Raw genomic sequence first — 21,342 nt, 5'->3', positions numbered from 1 at the left:
AACTGAAAAACAAACAAAGGAATTTACCACATAAAATATTTACGTGTGCTGGCTGCAGAAGGAAGGAGGGCAACTTACATGCAGCGCCTTACACAACATGGCATTTCAGTATACTGTAACATGCATCATGCCGACACTAATTTGTATTCCAATAAAACTAATCTGCATTTAAGCATTATACTACATTGCTATACTGACATAAAATCATGAATAGTGTAAGGTGTTTCAGGGTTTGTTGCACTGCATAACACATTACGATCACACTCAGCATACAATGTAAAAGCATATCAAAGGAAACAAATAAGTATGAAACCTGGAGCCGTACATACAACTGAAAGACTTGATCCTTGGATTCCTTTTGTTGGCCAAACCAGTAGGACATAAACACACCACGACCTTCACAAGACTGCACTACACTTAAGAGTAAATGATTCACTGCATCACATACACAGGAAACCAAAGCATTTCCTGTATGCGTATGAGGCAAATCAACAGTTTGCATCAACATGGGGGGGTCAACATGTTTGAATCCTGTGACAAGCAGCCAGATCTTCATATAATTACAGTCAATGTTTCTACAGTGGAAATCTGAGGATAGGCAAGGGCCACTTCACATTATGCCCCCAAAAAGATGGGAAATCAGAACTTGTTAATAGTCAAATTCTGGTAAATTTTAGGCTTGTATAGTCCGCCAGCCACTTACTGTATGGAGAGCAACAGCTAGTCATTTTAAAGCTGCAACATCATATAGTTTTTGCCTTGTCAAAGCAATTTCGGAAGTTGTGTTATTTAAGAAGCAGCAGCCTATTGCACCAGCTATGTGTGTAGTTTGAATGTAGTGCAGGAGTTACACTGTAACTTAGTAAAGTTTCACAATACAAGTTAGTAACAACATGTGTAGAGTTAAGATACAACATACAATTTATAGCTCTCCCAAGTAAGTGTTAGTCATTTCTTATTAACTGTTGTCATGGAAGAACGATGGTAAGGACCAATGTTAGAAGAGCCGACGGAAGTTAAGGTAAGCCAACACGTTGCATGTTTGCCAGTTCACGAGACAGCACACATTAACTTCTCTTCTTTGTTGTAAGTCTTTCACTTTCTGTCACTAATAGGTACTTTCTCTTGCATTTTGCCTAAATGATGCAATGGGTGAAACATCACTCTTTACAACAATATTCTGATTACAACTGACTTAAGTTATACTGTAAGTAAATTATACTGTAGCTTAAATACAGACGTGTAACTGAACAAAGTGGAAAACCAAACTAGTCACAACATAGCAGACTAAAACATATTTTAACTATTGATACAGTACCAAAAAGGTTTCCTGATTAAACACAAGCAAGGTTGGGGCACTAAAGTGTCATTTCACCACAGACTTTGTCTCTGTGTAGGTCTGCACATGACTATCTGTTTTCATTATTAACCTATCAATTATTATTTTGGGGAACAATCACTCAATCATGTATCTTGAAAATGAGCATCGTAATTTATCATTTCCTAAAGTGATACCTCCAAATAGCTTATTTTGTCTTTGTAAATTACCTAAATAATGAATCCAGGAGAATATGATATGCATCAATTCTCTGCTGGTCAACTAATCCTTCCTTCATGTTCTGTTTTGGCTCAGCCATTTTGTCGTCTTAGTCATTTCTGGGTGTTATCCCAACCCTTTCCTACCAACCAAAAACTTAAATGTAAACAACAAAACTGAAAAACACAAACTTTTGCAATATTGATACAAACACATTACACTAGCACATACATTTTCTGTCCTAGGTGGAACACGTTGATCACAGTTAACATTCGGAAACGTACTCAAATACTACTTAAATGTGTGAGCAAATTGTTGTTGTTTGTCTTAGAGGTCACTACATGTCATACAATACAAACACGTCTTTTTTTTAATCAAATAACTAAGAGATTTGGGTAAAGTGCATGCAATATGGACACACAGTTTTTAGTAGATTTCTTGTGACAGACACACAAACAAAAGTACATCATCATAAATCACATTACAAAATCTGTCAATATGAATCGTGACAACCGATCACTTACCGGACTTATCGTACCCTGGGCTCTACAGACCAAGTGAAAAAGATGTTCTAGGCAGTACTATGCCTGACGTCTTGTTTTGATTGTCCCGTTTTATTACAAAGTATCTGTGGTCCTATTTCTGTAGCTTTTGGAGGATGTAGGATGTAATGACATGAGTGGTAAGTGCTTACCTTTTTTTACCTTTTATTTTTGCAAAATAAACATGTACTGCACTCCAGCAGTTGAGCTTGGATTGATTTATTCTATTGATTTATATCCTTGCATTAGCCATGGCTCACTAAAGCTCAAATCATGCACTTTACATGAATCAAGTGCTAAATCAAAATATGTAAATGGTCTGCTAATTTCCATTACACACAATAGCATAAAATACTATTTTAAACAGTAAAACAAAGTAAATGGTGCATACTCTCGTCAGTATATACAGTGTATATATACAAGTATGTCAACTGAAGGAAGTAGAACTGATGATTGCTGATAAAAGGCCCATAGTTATTTAAAAAAATGGCTATTTTATACATTATAGTATTTGTATTCCTCTTTTGAAAACCAGACCCTGAGGACCACGGACAGAGTTCACAAACATAAAACTGCTCTTTAAACATGAACAGGGATTTACTAATCCTGAACCACAACAGAAACTACTTACCCACAGCCATAAGTGCTTCTCGCAAACTAAAGATAGTTACAGCATTTTTTAATGCAACTGCTTCCAGAATTAAGCTTTTTCCCTCAGTGATAATGTGGGTATATTCACTCGCTGAAGTTATCACTAACCGAAACCTTGACAAGCCAGGAACCAAATCCCTGCTGCAACAGGTACGCCCTCAGCACGTTCTTGGCCTCCTGGTACGGCTTCGCCATCCTCTTCAGTGACAAGATAACAAAAGAAGTAATATGAATAACAACAATCCTTACAGAGAACTTCTCTAAAGCAAAGCAGTCTTCACAAATCCCATTTTAAATGTGAAATGATGTAGTGAAGTTAGGGGGAAAATGGTGTTGCAAAAATGTATTGCAGTTAACAGAAGATGAAAAGAACTGCATACAGACTACTTGTAAACAGTCAGTGTGCTTTTGATTAACAAATAAGTGACTGTCAGTGGATCAATGTTGCAACATATGTCAAGGTTGAAGTGTTACTTTGGTAAACATCACACAGGTGGTGTGGGGAGCTGTTGAGGTTACCTTGGCTTCTCTGTAGGAGCTTGTGGCCAGCAGGTCCTGCCTCTGGGCCTCTTTGGCCACCAACTTGAAGCGGTGCAGCATCGCTGCTTTGCACAGACGGCTTGCCAGAGCAGAGCCACTCTTAAAGGGAGATCTACAACAAGAGGATCAGTGTAAAGAAACAGCTTTGACGTAATCACAGACAAAGCTAGCAAAACAGTAGAACATTGTACGCAAGTAAATGCCTACACAGCTGACAGACGAGGGAACTCCAGGCTGTTTAAACCTTGAAATGACTAATCCACATCTATTTAGCATGTATTATTTCTCATTAATTATGATGGACGGTAAGCTCTGAAGTGATGTTACTGATTTTTGAATTTTAAATAAACATTATCCAATTTGAAAATGGAAACCTTGCAAATGTGACAGACAGAATAGCTTCATGCTAAATTTGGCAGTTACATATGACAGCCTACTGCCAGCTTCCTATAGTCATCCTTACTCCTCTATGGTCTTGCCCTCCAGGCCATCCACAACCTCCAGGGAACTGTCTCCTTCACTCCAGTTGATACTGTAGGTTAATTTGCCACTGTTGGTGACGTTGGTAGCCACAGAAGGCACCAGGCTGATGTGGGGCCTCATCATGCAGTAGAACATGGGCAGCTGGGAGGTGATCCCCTCCACGCGCTGGCTCACAGAGATCTCCATGCCACGAACACCACTGCAGCCAGAGTCACCTGTAGGTTTTAAGATTTTAAAAGTTAATATCTTTCAGTAAATACCTATGTACAGGTATACTTGATTGTCTTTCTACAACCTGGGGATTGTGGAATATTGACTCTAGATCCGACCATCTCGTGTTTTATTTGTGGAATATCAGCTTTTGCCATTTACGAATAGAAACAATAAAATGGATACTCTTTTGTCTTTGTCTGTTGCCAAGATAATCGTGGGAAAACAATATGATGGGTTCTGTGTGGGCCAAGTGTGATGTGCCATTGTTCAGGAAATGCAACATGAGGTTTACACTGTTCAAAGAATGGCAGGTATCTGTATATGTCAGACAGTAAAATGTTAAAAGTATAAAATGGAATGCACTCCAGCAGTCTGTCATTTTGTACTCCGTTTGAATGCTTTTTGTGTGTGTGTCTGAAACTGATTTGGCCTGTGACACAGAAATCTGATAGTAAAGTGTCATCTAGTAGTGTGCATGACTACAGTAATAATTAAATTCATCAGTCATGTAGTTGTGCTTCATTAATCATTAACGGGAACTGGCATCATCATTGTTAAATCAGTAATCTTAATTTTAAATAGTTTGTTTTTTTTTTACAAAAAGGTGTTCTACTTTGCTACATTTTTACACCTATCAAATACAACAAATTTTGGAGTTTCCCTCTTTTAAGGGTCGGGCAAATGTGGGTCATATAGCCATAATGATTACGAAAAGAGGAGAGGACACAGTCATATGGGAAATCACATCTAACACTTTTGTGAAAGCTGACATGGAAACTTGAGTAGGATATGCTCAACCAGCTCAAAATCTAACATCTGCAAACATCAGACATCTGAATATATAGACTTGATGCAGTGTTACCTGGTGATGCATTTAAGGCAATGCTCATGGTCAGGTTTTGGAAAAGGTAAGGAATTTGAATAGGGTGACTGCCTTTAAATTCACTATGCAGGAAAACCCCTTAAATCCTAATCTAAGGAGCATGATTTGACTTGTTGACTTGCCTATGAGGATGCTTTGGACATAGATGGGCTCTATAAAGTGGCTGAGCAAGGCACCCTGGTATCCTAGCACCTGCCACTGAGTGAGCTTGTCTGTGGTGGACATGCTGACCACCTTGGAGGCAGAGTGATCAAAGGCCGACGAGAAAACTGAGAACACCTTCAAAAGAAACAAATCAGTTTGTAGTTACGGAACTTGTAGATATTGCAGGAAACAGTTGCAATGCCATATATATTATGACTCTGTGATGTGTCAGCATAACTTTTGTTGCATATACAATAAAAGTAACATCTAAAATCTCCTAGATGCACACCTTGCCCTCCACTGACAGGTGTAGGCTGATCTCATTGTTGACTTGCAATGCCGAAATGGAGAGCGGGTTCAGGCGCCTGCGAATAGAGCACAGAGCTAAGGAAAAGCAACAAAAACATAAGGTTGAGTGCCAAACAACAGCAGAGCAAGTTCAAGGAAGGATTTCTATGCCAGAGCCTACGTGACATATCATGACTAATGTCAGCTGTTTGTGTATTAACGCTTAAAATAGGGTAAATAAATCATCACAACATTACTCTCAATACGTGGTTATCGTTAACCTTCAGTTTCTCGAGAACTTGATACCATCATTTGATCTCCAGCACCTCATGAGAAAACAGCAGCAAGAACCTCCAAAGGATGAAGCTGATAATCAAACACTCACAGCTTGGAAGGGATCTCAGCGGCACCCTTTGGCAGTTGGTTCACATAGAGGTGGAGGGTGATGCCGCTCTTCAGGCTGAGGAGGACGCTGCTGCTCGTCTGCTGGAAGATTGACTTCCCCTTCAGATTGGCCTTTTTGCTGAAGAACATCAGCAGGTGCCGGTATAGAAACCTGACAGTATGAGAATGGCTCATTATGATGTTACATCTGATATTTGTGTGGTAACAGCATCTAGAGGTGAAGACCAACACTATTAGAGGAAGCAATGGTAATCTTGTGTCTTCCCCCATGAACAGTTGTTTCCTCAAAATACCAAAATTCACATTCACATTATAAAATAATATGAAATATTCCTAAAATATTGTTTCTTAATCTTAAAATCTACTTCACAAAAACAAATCATAAAATTTAAACCTTTAAACATTTCCCCCTATAAAACACATAGCTTTGATGTGACACCAGTGCTAAATAAAGATCTGCTACATTTTAGTAGGAGGATACATGCACCCTTAAAGGGCATCTGTTTAGTGAAATTACAGCATATTTTGTTGAATCATGTTAGTGGTTATTGGTGATATGTGATATTTTAAGCATTTTTGAAACTGTCCATCTTCAGTTTTTGTTGTTTGTTGAACAGTAATCACCACTGTGATATTTTCTTCATTACCTCTTCCAGACAAGGCCACGTGAAATTAACTTTTCCAGTTAGAATAATGTAGGATTTGCAGGTCTCTACTGACAACAAGACTTCTCCACAAGACATGTTGAAATACACAGATAACATATGGACTTGATTGCGAATTCATATTTCAAACTTGTAAATAATGACAATCAGATTTGACCAGGTATAACGTAACATACATGCGATCTCAGAGCACCAGGGGACTGCTTAACGAAATAACAGGAAATGCAGCCATATTGACTCATTCTCAGGGACATTTGCAGGCTGCTGTGGTCAACATATGCGTCTATGTACACTTACTTACCCCACTGGCAAAAGGTATATATTCAACAAATGTGTCATCTGTGACCACATTTTACAAACTTCTCAGTATTTGAAGGTGTTTAAACTGGTGTTTAATCTTGATGTTGGGGCCCCTTCAGAGGTTCATGAAATTCAGTATTTTCCATTATTTGCAAAATTGTTTGTACAAAGTAAAAAAGCTTCTAGAATATGTATTATTATTTATCTTGATTCTAAAAACAGATTTTGGATCCGCTGTGCTTCAAATGGTATCAAGTAACGTTACCTTACATAGATAAATAATACTTTCACTGTTAGTGCAATAACACTTGCATGACAAATGTTGAAAATAATGTTGTTTCTAAGCATAAAATGATGCAAACAAAGTATTATACACACAGGGTTATGTTTATAACCAACCTCATAAGTGACCTCCTTGCAGTTACCACTGCATGCGAATCGTGCACAATCCGTCCACTGGACGAGGCACTCTCTTTGGTATTGAAGTTCCCGGTGCCAAAAGCGACCACCTCATATTCACTGCCTAGAGGGAGAGAAGAGTTATTGAAAGGAACACATTTAGTCATCATCAGCAACCAAAGAGGTGGTCTTCTTTTGCATTGCAATTATACTGTATCATGTAGATTGTAAGGTTTGTAAATTCATTCAGGACACAACTACAGACATTCCGATCCAATCTCATAGCTCGTTATAGGGGGCTTTACAATCTGTTCAGCATTCAATACCTTCTGTCCTTAGACGTTCGATTCGAGAGCTCACTTACAAGTCTGAATGATGAATGCTGCTGTGGTGCCTACACAGGCAGAGAACTCTGGGTGGCTGTTCATCAGTTTAGTGAGCTGATCCCTGACAGCGTGTGGAATCTGAAGGTTAACTGAACTCTTCCTCTCTGAACAGCAAGACAAATAATAAAGAAAAGAAAAAAAATGTTACTGGGCTTTAATTGAGCTCATTACAGACACCCTGGATGAGAAAGGCATGTACAGAGATATGTATATTCAGTGGTAGCATGTGTTTGTACAATATTCCCTTGCTTCATATGGTATGGCCCTCAAATATTTCAACATGACAATTTTTTGTTGTTTTGGCTGTACTTTAGCACATGATTGAAACAATGATTAGGAGTGCTGATTTTCAACTTTATCCAACACAATCATTCAACACATACAGCCAGACCAACCAGGGAGTTTTTGAGACCAAAGAGTGATATGTTCTTCACTGGACAAGTCAGTCATCTGACCTCAATCCAACTGAACGTGTGTTTCACTTGCTGAAGACCAGACTGACCAAACAGGTTACAATTTCTACACTTTTCATCCATTATGGATGTCAACACCCTCAAATTAAACTCTAATGTCAGCACTTGAACTTAAATGTTTCATTATAGAGAATACAAGAACAAACAATTGTCCCACTGTCTTATTATTTGAAGCTGCTTATTCTTATGGCTTGTGTCTCAGCATGAAGTGACAAACACTGAAGAGCAACATGCCTCTGTATTTCCTACTTAAACATTTTTTTAATTCTTATTGATACGTTATACTATGCTGCCATCTCGCAAATAAGGCAGCACTTGAGAGAGTCATATAGAAATCCTGAATTACCATGAATGGCTCTACAAGGACGGGTGTCAGAAATGGAGGGCTCCTCTTTTACTGGCAGGGGTGGAGGGACACCTAAGGAAAAAACAGGCATGGAAATGAATAAAAGAGCCACTACGTTCTATTGTAACAGTTTAAAGTTTAAACAGTCATTGTTGACCAATCTCGATAATTGTCCTCTACCCTCCTTTAACTGCTTAAATTAAGTCTGTATCATGTTTATTATGTATTATTCTGTTATGTCTATTTCCTCTTTATTTTATTCTCATTGTAACTGTTAACAGGGCATTGTTGTATGTAAGCTCAACCAGTCTGCCATGTATAAATACAGGTCACATACATGAGTTCTGCTTTCCAAAACTAGTGTCTACCCAGTATTTCCTTTAAGTAATGATTTTGAGATTACAGGGTCTTTCATAACATTTCAAATGCACCCTCTCACTTCCTTCTCAGATAATTTTCTTCTTTCATGATTTCACTGTCAACAATGCCTAAATGTAGCAAGAAACGTCTTTCATGGACGATGTTAGTACATGCTCAGTTCAATAAATGCATGTTGTTTCCAAAGTCAATGAGTAATCGTGGTAAATAATCGTGATGTCAATATTGATTATTATTATGATTTTTGCCATAATCGAGGGGCCCTATGCTGTAACATCAAAACTAATTGTGCAAGGGAGGGACACCAAACTGTTAAATGAGGACAACCTTTACCAGCACCAGAGGAATCAAAGTCAGCTACAGACACACATTATACTTTGACAGTATGAGACCCTAACCTGCTTCAGGGAAGACAGACTTCAGACTTTCCAAAGTGGGCAGCAGGTCTTGCACAGCGAGCTCCGCCGCTTTGAGACGAGCCTCCTTTTTGGTTATTCCCATGCCAATCTTGTGCTGGACCCCATCAATCACCACACAAAAGGCAAAATAAAACCCTGGTATGTTTCCTGAGAAAACAGGAGTCAAGAAATGTATTGAAGACCCTCAGCTCTGGCTGCATAATATGTTATTAAGAGAAGTGTAAAAATATTGTTGGTTCATTGTGAAACTGTGGCGGGGCAAATAAGACTGGTAATTCAAATCTGATACATTTTGTTGTGTTTTACTCTACATTCAACATAAGAATAGGAATCCATTGCTAATTTACTATATTAGAAATTGTCACTGTTCAAGAAATTGCATTTGACTAAATTTAAAAATCTACTTAGTGTTCAAAATACTCAAAATGTCTGTTGATACATTAGTTATCAATATTCTGGTTGTCAGACACTATTTCTGAAAATAATTGTTTGTTGCAAGATAAGTCCCAAATACGTCTGAATCACTGCAATAATTAATTACCTAGACCCAGATAAGAATTTGGGCACAGGCAATATAAATCTTTTGCATAAATCAAGTATAATTAATCAACAGGCTTCCACCGAGCAATAACAACAGTAGTGGTCTCTGAAGGCAGTTTGAATGCACACAAACATGCTGAGGAGCTTTACCTGTGGTCTCCTTTATTTCCAGGTGGAACTGCAAAATTTGGGCGAGCTGATGGAGTAAAGACACAGCATTCGTCTCGCCTTGCCTGTATCTATCAATCAGCACTTCAGGTGAGGCTTTTGGCTTGAAAGCAGGACCTATGTTGGTGAAATAGGGAAGCGCAGAAAGGGCAGATTGAAATTTTACGCCTTTATAGATTTGTCAAGCAAAAAAACCATAACTAATTATCGCTAGTGATATTGCTGACAGATTTGTTGGATCTCACCAGGTTTGAAAGTGTTTTTCACTTGTTGGTCAAAGGCATGTTTGCTAGGACCAGTCGAGGTAGACAGAGGTTCATATGATTCAGTCAGTCCTGGCGTTGTGGGCAAATTCTTCATGAGGATTTGTGCAAAACTGGCTCCTCTAGAACCGCGAAATGATCCACCAGCTGGAAACATCGTGAAATCTTTCACGATTACTGAAAAGAAGAGAACACCAAACTAAACTCCGTGATTGACTTGAAACCACACCACAAAAAAGATTGAATCATAGTGACAAACACAGGCCGACATGTTAGCTAGGGTTCCCAAAATGATCTCTGAAGACTTACTTAGAAGGGTTCAAGGGCATAGTGTGGCCTAGTGTGACCAGCTGTAACCAGTTAGATAGCAAGTGGTATAATTATGTATATTCGAAAATATGGTAAAAACTGAAATATTCTTAGATAGGCTTGGTTATCGGCAGAAATGTAAACACTACAATTTGCTTTTTTTCTGTCGTTGTAAATTTAAGCAGCCAAGCAAAGTTAGTTCAATAGTACTGGTATGCTAGTTATCATGAACGTTACTTGCTGTAACATTATCGCCTAATATCACATTTTCTACAGCTTATCAAAAAAGCACCGTTAAGAGTTCGACGTTGTATCTTTTAAAACACTTCTACCCCCAACTTCTGTTAGGATGGTTAAGTTGAAGGCAAACTCCTACTACTTTACAATTAGACGCCATACCTCATGCTGCAACTTAAGCTAATTTAACGTTAACGTGAAAGTAAACATTTATAGTAGCTACGGCTAGCCTATAAAAGGTGAATTTTCCAAACTCACCACGCCCGAAATATCTGCTAAATTTACAGTCTCAATTCTCCGTGTATGCGTTGAATCTAACGTTTAGATTTCAAACAACAACAACAGACATCTTAATCTGCGTCGACGCTCACGACAGGTTCCGAGCTGCGTCACGGCTAACGTCTAGCTCCTGGAACGTGGGCGTGTCTAACGCACGTGCGCTGGCGGCTGTCGTTCGATTGACGGCGCGCGGCGATCGCGTGCGAAACACGAACTGCGCTGTTTGGAAAATTGTCAACTTTTGTGTTGTGAGGCGATTTTAGCGCAGTGACAATCTGTAAAGGAGCGCAGTGACAATCTGTAAAGGCCCGTTGGTCGGTCGGCGCACCACTTTGTTCCACACGGAAATATCACTATTGGGTGGATTGCCATGAAACTGTAGTGACATTCATGATTCTCAGAGAATGAAACCATAATCTCTTTGGTAATCCCCTGACTTCTAGTTTTGAGTGAAATGTCTCAACAACTAGAATTGGATTGCTATGAAATCTGGCACAGACATTCATATCCCCCTCAATCAATCAATCAAGTTTATTTGTCACATGTAATTATGTACATATACAATCACAGTGAAATGTATTAATTGTAATAGTTATTGTTGTTGTAACTTTTATCACCTGAGGTCAAAGTTTCAACGTGTCCAATCCTGAGTTTGTAAGTTTGACCTGCTAAACATCGTTAGTCATTGTGAGCATGTTAGCATGCTGATGTTGACATTTAGCTCATTGCACCAAGGTGCAAGTGCAAGTAATCGAAAGGGGGCCTCCTGTCACCTCCGCCCCACCTCCGCTGACATGATGTCAGTTGTGGTATATTGGTACGCAGGGGCAGCTTCCTCCTCCCCTCAACCATGGCAGAGATCACTCTCCTACTCCTGCTGTTTGCATCCTCACTAACACAAAATTAACTCAGCTTAGATACCTCATTTTTATTTTAGTCCCTGCGTCCTGTAAGTGGCTGGTTTTGTAGTTTAGGAATTCCCCATACATCCAGATCACTTAAAATAGTTGTGTAAAATAGTTGTCACCTCATACTGATAGTTTCAGGGGTTTTCACACTCTCCCACTTATTAATTTATAAAGGAGGCATGGTGATAAAATGACAAGGCAGGTCACGGGACACTTGTCACTTTAACAACAACAGACAGATGATAATTGTATTTTGTTTTGCTGACATCTTAAATTAGTTCAAGTTCAAACATGCTAAATTAACAGCAGTATTTGCAGCCAGAAAGTGAGGCACTGAAGTAAGAATTGCACCACTGAACTTGTCCTTGTGCCTTTTTGTACCATACATACACTGACTTATCTCTTTGATTTGGGCCATTTCTGTGCATTCATATTTTGTGCTCTTGTCATTCCTATTGGCACAAAAACAAAGTCACATTATAATCAATTGTTCTTGTAATCATTCTTGCTGATAATGATAATTACAATAAAATGTGGTTCCCTCTTGCTCACGTTTCCCCCATTTTTTTTTCATTTCATTCAGCATCATATGCTGGTGAGAGCAAATGTGGGGGTGGGACAGAGTTTCTTTCCTCATTTCTGTCTGCAGGGACAGTGGAAAGTGGTCTCTAATGTAACCTGAGCTATTGTGTTTTTGTTTGTATAAATAACATTTCTAAATTAAATTAATCAAACTTTTGAGAGATAAATGACAAGATCAATACCACTCTCCGCCAGCAGCCAGTTAGCTTAGCTTAGCATAGAGACTGAAAATGTGTACACAGCTAGGCTGACTCTGTCCGAAGGTAACAAAGTTATTCGTAGTATTGGTCTTTTGCTGGGGTGTAGCGTAATGCGACCCCTCCTCACTTGCCTTGGACTAACTGCCTGTGGGTTGGGGCTTGACATTGCCTGTGTGCAGTCAACTGGCAGAATCGAAACTTTATGTGTGAAAGGGTCGTTATGAAAGACTAGTGGCTTCACTGTTTTCAATTCCCCCCTTGACCCATGAACAACCCCTTATTGGGCAATGATTAGCAATTATGAGAGTGTAAAAGTAAAATGGAACAAGCAGCCCACAGCCAAACGAGAAGTGAAGGTCACCACAGGAACAAATATGGTTTTACACCCCCACAGATTTTAGGGACGGAGTTCTCTGATCAGTCACACTTGAAAAGGGAAAGGACTCGGTCTGAAATGAGTCTGCACGCTCCATCCTCCTGTTAATCTTCCCATAAGCAGCTAAGATAAAGGAAAAAGATGAGTCACTTGACTTTGAGCGTGTGACCTTAACCACGACTAAGTTTTCCCATTAATCAAGCTGGAAGAGAAGCCGTTTGTTCTTAGATTTTTTGTTTGCAGAAACAATTTGTATTTTGTGAATGATAACTTGAACGCTGTCATCATTAAACTTTAAAATCCATTTTAGGCATTTCACTGTTGGACGAATAACAGAGTAAGAGAAGAGGGACACGTGTAAATTTCAGAATTGCTTTATGAACAGCCAAGAAGATGATATAAATAGGTCAGGAAATAGACACAACAAATATTCATGTTTCCACAGCACAATCCTTGTGTGGTAAATATGTACGTAAATGGGCATAATTGCCCAAGAGAAAAGGTTGAAAAGTTTATCTATGTATTGTGGGGTTGTTTGTTCAACACGGAAAATTCAGAAAAGCATCGATCGGAAATGAAACCCTCAACTCTGGAAATATTTGCTGTTATTAATAACTTGCACGTCTGCACCCTCACACCGATTTTGAAAAGCTAAACCCTAACTGAAAGGCATTAAAGGAAATGGAATTTCCCCCACTGAGTGAGATTTTCAGGACACCGCTATCACTATCAAACTCTGACTGAAACATTTTTCCCTTTTATTTAACATGTATTTTGCAAAAAAAAAAAAGGGCACTACACCAGAGCATGGCACTGGCATGTAAGAAGTCATCACACACAAGATCTGACGTAGATGGTGTAGATACCCACAAACACTTGCACATGCATGATGTATATGTAAATGAATCTTCCATGGTTGGAGTCTTATTTTTGCTTCCGCCCACGACAATAATTATGATCAGTAGACCAATAACAGGCTTTCTGAATCGACATTTAACACTTTTCAAGTTTTTCAACCAAATCCTATTTAAATATGAATATAATTAAAACCAGTATGTCACCTATTGCTCCGTATGCAGGATTCACACGTGGTATTTTGCTTTTGTAACAGTAGAGGGCAGCGTTTGAATGGAGATAAAACTAAAGTCTGTGGCACAAACTGAAAGTTATGCACTTGACACCATGTGATTCATTCAAATATGAGGATGTTTTCAGTGTGAAATTCTCGTGGTGCTAAATGATAATGACAGGCCTCACTGATAAGACGATGAGTCACCAGGGTTGGGTAGGTGACTTTAAAAATCAGCAGCTATTATTCACCTCATCAAAGACTGCCACATACTACAAAGGTTTAAGCAAACGTGCTTGGTTTTCTGCCCACTTTCCTTTTCCTTCAGTAATTATGAAAAATCTGAAAAGAGTTAAACAATGAGAAAAGCTAATATTTATTTACATTAATAATAATTTAGTTTTAGTTTAGTAGTTAGTTTTACAAACATTTGTAATTAAAACAGAATCTAAATGGAAAACAATACAATTTTTTGGGAATTTAGTACATTTAATACCATTCACAGTATTTTGTCAATGCCCAGTGAGTGCAGTCTGGAAAACAAATTTGCTTCCAAGTTTATGATTTATGATGAGAAATAAAATATCCCACTCTCTGGGCTTAACACATGATGTACGCATAAGCACATGTCTTTCCAAGTATGATATACACATAATGGGCTGTAGAGAGCTACACTAAGCGCTTTATTGGACAGAGTGCCCCCAGACCATCAGAAACCAGAGCCTAGCGCCCCTTGGCTAACGCATGTTTGCTCTGACAGCACCCCACCATTGATAAATAACAGCAGCTCTTCTTTAGCCTGCTGGTGCAGTCGCGTTCAGCTGCAGCTCTCCAATGCGTCTCCACAGCCAAGATTGAATCTTCCCCATTCATTAGACTAAGTGGATGAGGCTCTCTAATAGGGGCTCCCTTCCCCTCAATAATTGCCGTTGATTGGCGTAAATTAGACCCTAGTTGCCAGACGAGTGATTCTCGACGACGATAATCTGATTCCCAACTCAAACTAATAGGATTTTAACTCTGGCTTTGGCCTAATGTCCGTCTGCAAACCCTGGCTATGGCCCTATGCCCCATCTAGTCGACGTCCTCTGGATCATATCTGGCCAGGCCAAGCTTAAATCGCAGTGGTGTATGGATTCAGCAGGGTTGGGGGTCGGGTCATCGCTGTCCTTCGCCCCATGCTCTCAGTGACTCATCCCATGCATGACATTCTTGGCATGAATTGGTCATTCATGTGTGTCACTTACATCATCAAGGGAACATGCGTGTGAATGAGACTGGAGTCTGCTGGAGCACAGAGCGGATGTTGGATGTCTTCGGTTGACATGTAGCACCAGTTTAGGCCTGGATACTGAATGATAAGACCATTGAGAGCTCTGATTTTAGGGAGAAAGTGTGGACATCAATCAAACTTGGCAAACAGACACCTCAATCCTAGAAGTCCGTGTTTCATTCCAGAGGCAGTGATCTCCTGTGGCTGGATACACAGTTGAAATCTCTGATAGTAACTACTTTGGCTCAACCGTGGTTCAACATAATAAAAAGCTGGCTTACATCACATTACCAGTAATATAATGTTACCAAATGTTTGGAAAACAGTCTATTAAATATGTATGTTCCAAACCATTTGCAGCGTTCCTCCACAAGTTAGAAGCCAACAGTATATGAACAGATTTATGAATTGTACCAGTCCAGTTATTGCCTTATTCAAAAAAAGAGAAATATAAAATGTTGTTGCATTTGGCATTAATTACAATGAATTCAAGTCTTTTATCATTTAAGAGCTGACAACTGGCGCCATTGTCTTCTCTTTTACAGTTCTTGGTAGTTTGATGTGATGTGGGATAAGAAATATGCAATTTTAATGCAATATGGCACCTTTCTGTGTTCCTTCCCAACAACATGAAGTCTATAAGTGGAGCAACCTGAATGTTCTTTTGTCATTCAGTTGATAAGGGGACGATGCTACTACTAAGGCCCGAGGACTAATGAATCTCCACTCCATTACCACTGAATCGGACAGATTGCTCTCCTGGAGAAATGAATTGAGTTTTTTGTATTTGTGAGATCATTCTCCCTCCATTAACTGCTCTTTATCCCGTCTCTTCATCACAGGCAAATCAGGTTAGGCAGCCATGATTAGCTGGGGTGGCCTCCCTTTTTAAAAGGTAATTGGGTTTGGCGGCTCAGCTGATAGTGCCATTAGGACCAATAAAAGCTGGGCTTGGCTCATCGAGTGAAACAGATTCTTCAGCAGCAGATGGCAGACGGAGGGAGAGGGCTCTGATGCATTGAGGCCGAAAACAAAGTTTGTGTAACCAAAGTAGTTTGGGGGCATCCTCTCTATGCATACCCCCCAACCAGTTTAATATTTTTGTCTTTCAGTAGCGGTGATGGTGACATTTTCAAAGGGAGACAATGACAGCATTTAATATACTGAACACTAATTACAAAATGATTTGGCCATTAGAATGTGGTTTCTATTGCGATAATTGATCACACAGAAATGTTTTAATAGTGTATTTGGGGCTATGATGTCACCAAGGACCGGGGAGGGGTAGGACTAATGCTTTCTGGGAAATCAGTTTCCCTCACACCAATGTTGTATAACACCTTGTTGTTGCTATTAATCATTGGAACGAAGAAATGATCTTGTATTTATTATCCACAGTCTGCGTCCTAACCTGGTGGCATGTAAAACCAGTAATCAGCGGCTGATGAAGATGTTGAATGAAGACGCGCAGTGCGACCAGCAATTGACCCCCCCAACTGTATCATCTCCTGTCATCTGGACTAAAGGAAAGGTGAACTTGCCAATTCCGAGAAATCCTGGAAAGCCCCAGATAACCTTACTGCATCTGGGGCTTCGTCCTATAGGAAAAGGTGCATTAGTGGTGACAGGAGGGCCGGTGGGGACTGGTGCTGATGGGAGATTTAGACGGCTGGAGGTGGGTTGTGTATTATGTGGCTGGCCATTGCTGTGACTGTCTGCCTCTTATCTTTTCCACTGAGGGGGTGTGATCCCCACCGTCTCTCTTATCTGCGGGTTAGACCTAGTTTCTCCTTTTCCTTCCCGGAATCGTCCCAGTTTTGTGAACTGTGGCACTGGTCATGTGAAAGGTGACTCTGTTTTTTTCCCCTCGTTTCCACTAACTGCAAACTTCATGTAAAGGAGCCATCTTTTAAGTATCATCTTTAAATCTTGTGTGGGATTCAATTTCAAGACATGCTACATTCATAATATGATCAACTGGGTTTCTGCTGACCTTATCAACCTTGAGGATGGTTATTTTTGATTTGCTGCAAAATCAAACAAGCCAAGTCAATGAAAGGCCACTGCCTATTTTACATTATTGATATGTTTTCAGAGTCTTTTGTCAGAAAGGTTTTTCAGAGCAGCAGAAAAACAAAACGTGTAAATGTAATGGAAATGCAATGATCTATTTTGCTTCCGTCCATCTTTCTGTGCCTGCACACACACAGTGATTTTATTGCTGAAGTATAACCAGAGGGTTGCGGTACATTTTCACCTGAGAGCTGCACATTTCTAGCCCTCCTAAATAAAACATTGTGTCGCCAGGCGCCGGTAAGTGTCCCTCAAAGAGCAGAGGGAGGAAGGGCGAGGGTAAAAAGCGTCCAGGTTAAGTTGTTTGAAAGGCCCCGGGTATTAAGAGGCATTTTACACTTAAGAAGTTGGTTTCGCTGGGTTTTCTGTTTCCCCTCTTATTGATTGATGCTCAACTATCAATGCATAATAGAAAAGCACTCAGAGCAAATGCAGGGTTATGGCCTTGGGAGGGAGTCGGCAGACGAGACTGCAGCACCCCCCCACTCCAATGCCATTATTGGCCCATAAAGGATCCCTCGGGAAGGCCACGGTGTTCAGATCAGCACACACCAAATACCCAATTAAAAAAGGCTTTAAATTCCCTCCTCTTTCCTGGGCAAAAATCAATCTGAATTCAATCTATTCGGCTAGGATTCCGACAGAGCAGGTAATTGCCCATAATCGGTCAGCTAGGTGACAACAGCTTAAAGGGGAGACACTAATACAATCAGGTATTTGCTTTCAACGCCCGTCCTGGGCCCAGGCCTTGGCTGTCGAAAAACAGGTAGAGTGCAGTTTATGTAGCCATCAGACAAAGGCGTATATAAAGTTACACAAGACTTCTATTGTGGGGCGCTCGACAGCTGATAAAGAGATTCTGTAAAGTACTGGAGGAATGATACTTCCTAAATGACCCATCATAAAGCTGCAATAAATGTATTCAGCGATCATCTTTGAAAATAGCTTGTCAAGGAACTGGAAATGAAATAGCTCCCATATTGTTCTATAAAGGGCTCACATTGTCAACACATATTATTAGCATAATTTGCACAACAGTCCTCGCAATCATGTCAGGATTATCTCAATAAAATTTGAGCTAAAGACATAGCATACTTAATGGGAGCATTAGATAAGTAGGATACTTAATGGGGGTATATTACTGTATGTACCCCACCCCACCTGGCTGGATGTTTTTCCATCGCCTAATGCATGTGCTCTCGTGCTGCCTTAATGTTTTTTGCTCTCAAGCAGCTCTCTGGAAAATGATTTGTCATCTTTCAGACTGCTGACACCCTCTGTATGTTAATTAAAACAGACATGGACACAACATAGAGCAAGTTGCTGTAGCGAGTTGACGTTTTGGATATGGAAACTTCTAAATCTATAGTATAATTTCAAAGGTTTGAGCAGCAAAAAGATTTTTAAAAAAAGCATTATTCATTCCTGTAATGTTTCCTTGTTTTAAGGTACATATTTTTTGGCACTAACAAAATAAACAGATGTGTAAATTCAAACAAACATGAGCATCAATGGGGAAAAACCAGAACAATTCTTTACATATAGTTCTTTTTCCATTGTAAAGACAACATAGCTTATTTTTGATAACTTACATTTGTTGTTTATGCTTGGTGAAGTTTCTTGACCCCCCCAGGCTCTTAAGACTCATATCAAAAATATGTATCAAGGGAGCAAAAATATTGTTCAGATGCCATGTCTCACTAATAATAACAAGTACTGCTCTGAGAAGTTGGACAAATGTAAACCAAAAGACACAATCGCGTGAGCTGTGAATTGTTATTAGTTTTTAAGGGAGCTGTTTCTGCCCTGCTGGCTTTAACTCTAGTTTGCCCGGCTGGTAACATGATGTCCGGAGGTCAGCAGAGGTCAAAGGGTCAGCGGCAGAAGGCTACGATTAATGGATCTCTCAATAAAACGGGAGCTAATATTACCAACTCTCTCTCCCTCAGCCTGACTTCGCCAAAGTGGAGAGGGAATTCCTCGTAGCAGGCAGCGCAGGGCAAACAGCTTGGCTCTTGAAATTACTTTCTGTAATGGGTCCAGGCTTCGAAAGTGGAAGCGCACTTTTAATTGACCAATCAAAAGGAAACAAAGCAGCCAATCTTCAGACACAGAGCAGAAAGCCAATCGAATTTGTTTCATTTCCTGCCAGATCCATCGCCGTTTAAGACCGTTCCACAGTACATCAGTGCAGTTGATTATGAATATATCAAATAGCCAGCTGCTTTGAGAGCTTTTGACTTTGTTGCATTAATAAGCACAGCGAAAATCAATTTCTTCTCTTTTATAGTATAGTATTATCCCTTTGTCAAAGAATGAAACTGTGGAACTGGATTATTAAAACCCAATTTAGTGATACTTGTGATCTGTATTGTGATATATACATTTTCTCTCTGAAAAGAAAATCAGCTTCTGCAGAATGAGAACTCACACAAGTATATTGTGATACATGTCATATCTTTAAAAGTCACAGGATTTTGACATTTATTAAGGATAGGATCCTGTATCACAAACCCCATTAAAGCAGCCACTTAGTGAGAAACATGTCTTGACAGAGAGACGAAGAAAACAGTGACAGAAAAAAAGAAAAGGGAAAAAAAGGCTCAAAGTGTGAGAAAAAAAATCAAGTTATTCTAAAGCGGTTACTGGCTATCATCAGTCATCATGATCCTATACAGCTGCTCTCAGCTCAGTGAACACGAGTGACTGCGAGTGGCGTCACTGAACATGCTAAACATCGTTTGTCCATAAGGTGGCGTGAAACGCTCTCAGTTGCCAAGACACTGACATTCTTATTTCTAATTTCAGCTGTGAAGACACCAGTCAGCGTGAACGTCATGTACCTGTCACGAAAAATACCATTTGGTGGACACAGTTACCCAAAGGGCCAGTGTTTAGATGCTCTTCTAAAGTAATAGCACTACCTCAATGTAAAAGTAGTATTAAAAGTCCTAAATTAAATGTTTTCTTCAGTAAAAGTACAGGAGGGAAGCATCAAAACTAAAAGTATTCATTAACATGTAAGCAGAATTTGCGGCCATACAGTTATGTATATGTATTTAAGTAGTTTATTCTGTAGCAATGTGTCAATTTTAGAAGCTGATCATATGTTGTTGTATCTAAAATCTTAATTTGAAGTGTAGAAAATTGGAACTATAGCTGTCGGACAAATGCAGTGATTAAAAAGCTTTAGAGGTGGAAGTATTCAGATCCTTTACTCAAGTAAAAGCAGTGATATATCAATACAGACATACTGCATTACAAGTGAATGTCCTGCATTGAAAGCGTCTCTTAAGTAAAAGTACATAGATATAATTAGCAAAATGTAAAATATTAAAAGTAAAAATACTCACAATGATCTCATGAATGTTATATTATTACTGTATATATCACAGTACAATATAGTATTATTATTACTGATGTATTAAGTGCATAAGTAAGTGCAGGTAACATTTTACTTACTTTGTGTGTAACATCTTAATCTGTAAAGTAACCAGTAACCAAAGCTGTAAAACAAGTTAGTGCAATATTTCCCTATAAAATATGATAAAGTAGAAGCAGAAGTAAGCATGAAATGGAAATACATAAATTCAAAATTTCCCTTTAGTACAGTACTTCAGTAAATGTGCTTAGTTACATCCCATTGCTGTTAAAACATGTTTCCCTCATAAATTTAGTGGAGTAGAAGTGAAATAGCAAAACGTGGAAATAAGGAAAGTACAATACCTCAAAATTGTATGTAGGCTTGGGTAAATGTACTATGTTACCTTTACAGTATTTTGAATTCCATGCCTTTCTTTTTTGTCAGCATGGGAGAGAAAGCCCTGCAGAGCATGTCAGTACCATCCTGTACCAGTTCAACACAGAGCCAGGCTGTGAAACGTAACCGTGGTATATGAGAGAAGTTCTTTTATTTTATCTTATAGTTATAATTTGTTGCTGGAGAATCCACTCACAACAAACTACACAGTGGTTGGCATTGTTCAATGCATTTGTGCGATATGCCAATATTT

General features: G+C 39.3%; 1 protein-coding gene across 1 annotated transcript; it reads right to left on the bottom strand.

Annotated features, from left to right (window-relative positions):
• Nucleotides 1-2,814: 2,814 nt before the first annotated feature.
• Nucleotides 2,815-10,180, bottom strand: adad1 (adenosine deaminase domain containing 1 (testis-specific)). The gene is made up of 12 exons (XM_070913607.1): nucleotides 10,006-10,180; nucleotides 9,743-9,877; nucleotides 9,032-9,199; nucleotides 8,256-8,327; nucleotides 7,415-7,540; nucleotides 7,051-7,174; nucleotides 5,667-5,837; nucleotides 5,283-5,358; nucleotides 4,972-5,128; nucleotides 3,734-3,968; nucleotides 3,250-3,382; nucleotides 2,815-2,928 (listed from the first exon to the last, which is right to left on the bottom strand). Exons 1-12 carry the CDS (start codon nucleotides 10,178-10,180, stop codon nucleotides 2,815-2,817), a joined length of 1,686 nt encoding a protein of 561 aa, XP_070769708.1.
• Nucleotides 10,181-21,342: the final 11,162 nt, after the last annotated feature.

Source organism: Enoplosus armatus, chromosome 10, assembly GCF_043641665.1.
Source record: "Enoplosus armatus isolate fEnoArm2 chromosome 10, fEnoArm2.hap1, whole genome shotgun sequence".
NCBI lineage: Eukaryota > Metazoa > Chordata > Actinopteri > Centrarchiformes > Enoplosidae > Enoplosus > Enoplosus armatus.
The sequence above is the reverse complement of the archived record's forward strand: the minus strand, read 5'-3'. Positions and strand labels throughout refer to the sequence as shown.

What these genes read in the sequence shown, in the direction of transcription:
- adad1 (XM_070913607.1), bottom strand. Translation starts at nt 10,180, where the DNA reads ATGTTTCCAGCTGGTGGATCATTTCGCGGTTCTAGAGGAGCCAGTTTT. An exon ending in GAAAAACACTTTCAAACCTG is followed by an intron (nt 9,878 to 10,005) that starts GTGAGATCCAAC and finishes TCACCAACATAG; the next exon opens with GTCCTGCTTTCAAGCCAAAA. An exon ending in ACCTGTCAGTGGAGGGCAAG is followed by an intron (nt 5,129 to 5,282) that starts GTGTGCATCTAG and finishes TTTCTTTTGAAG; the next exon opens with GTGTTCTCAGTTTTCTCGTC.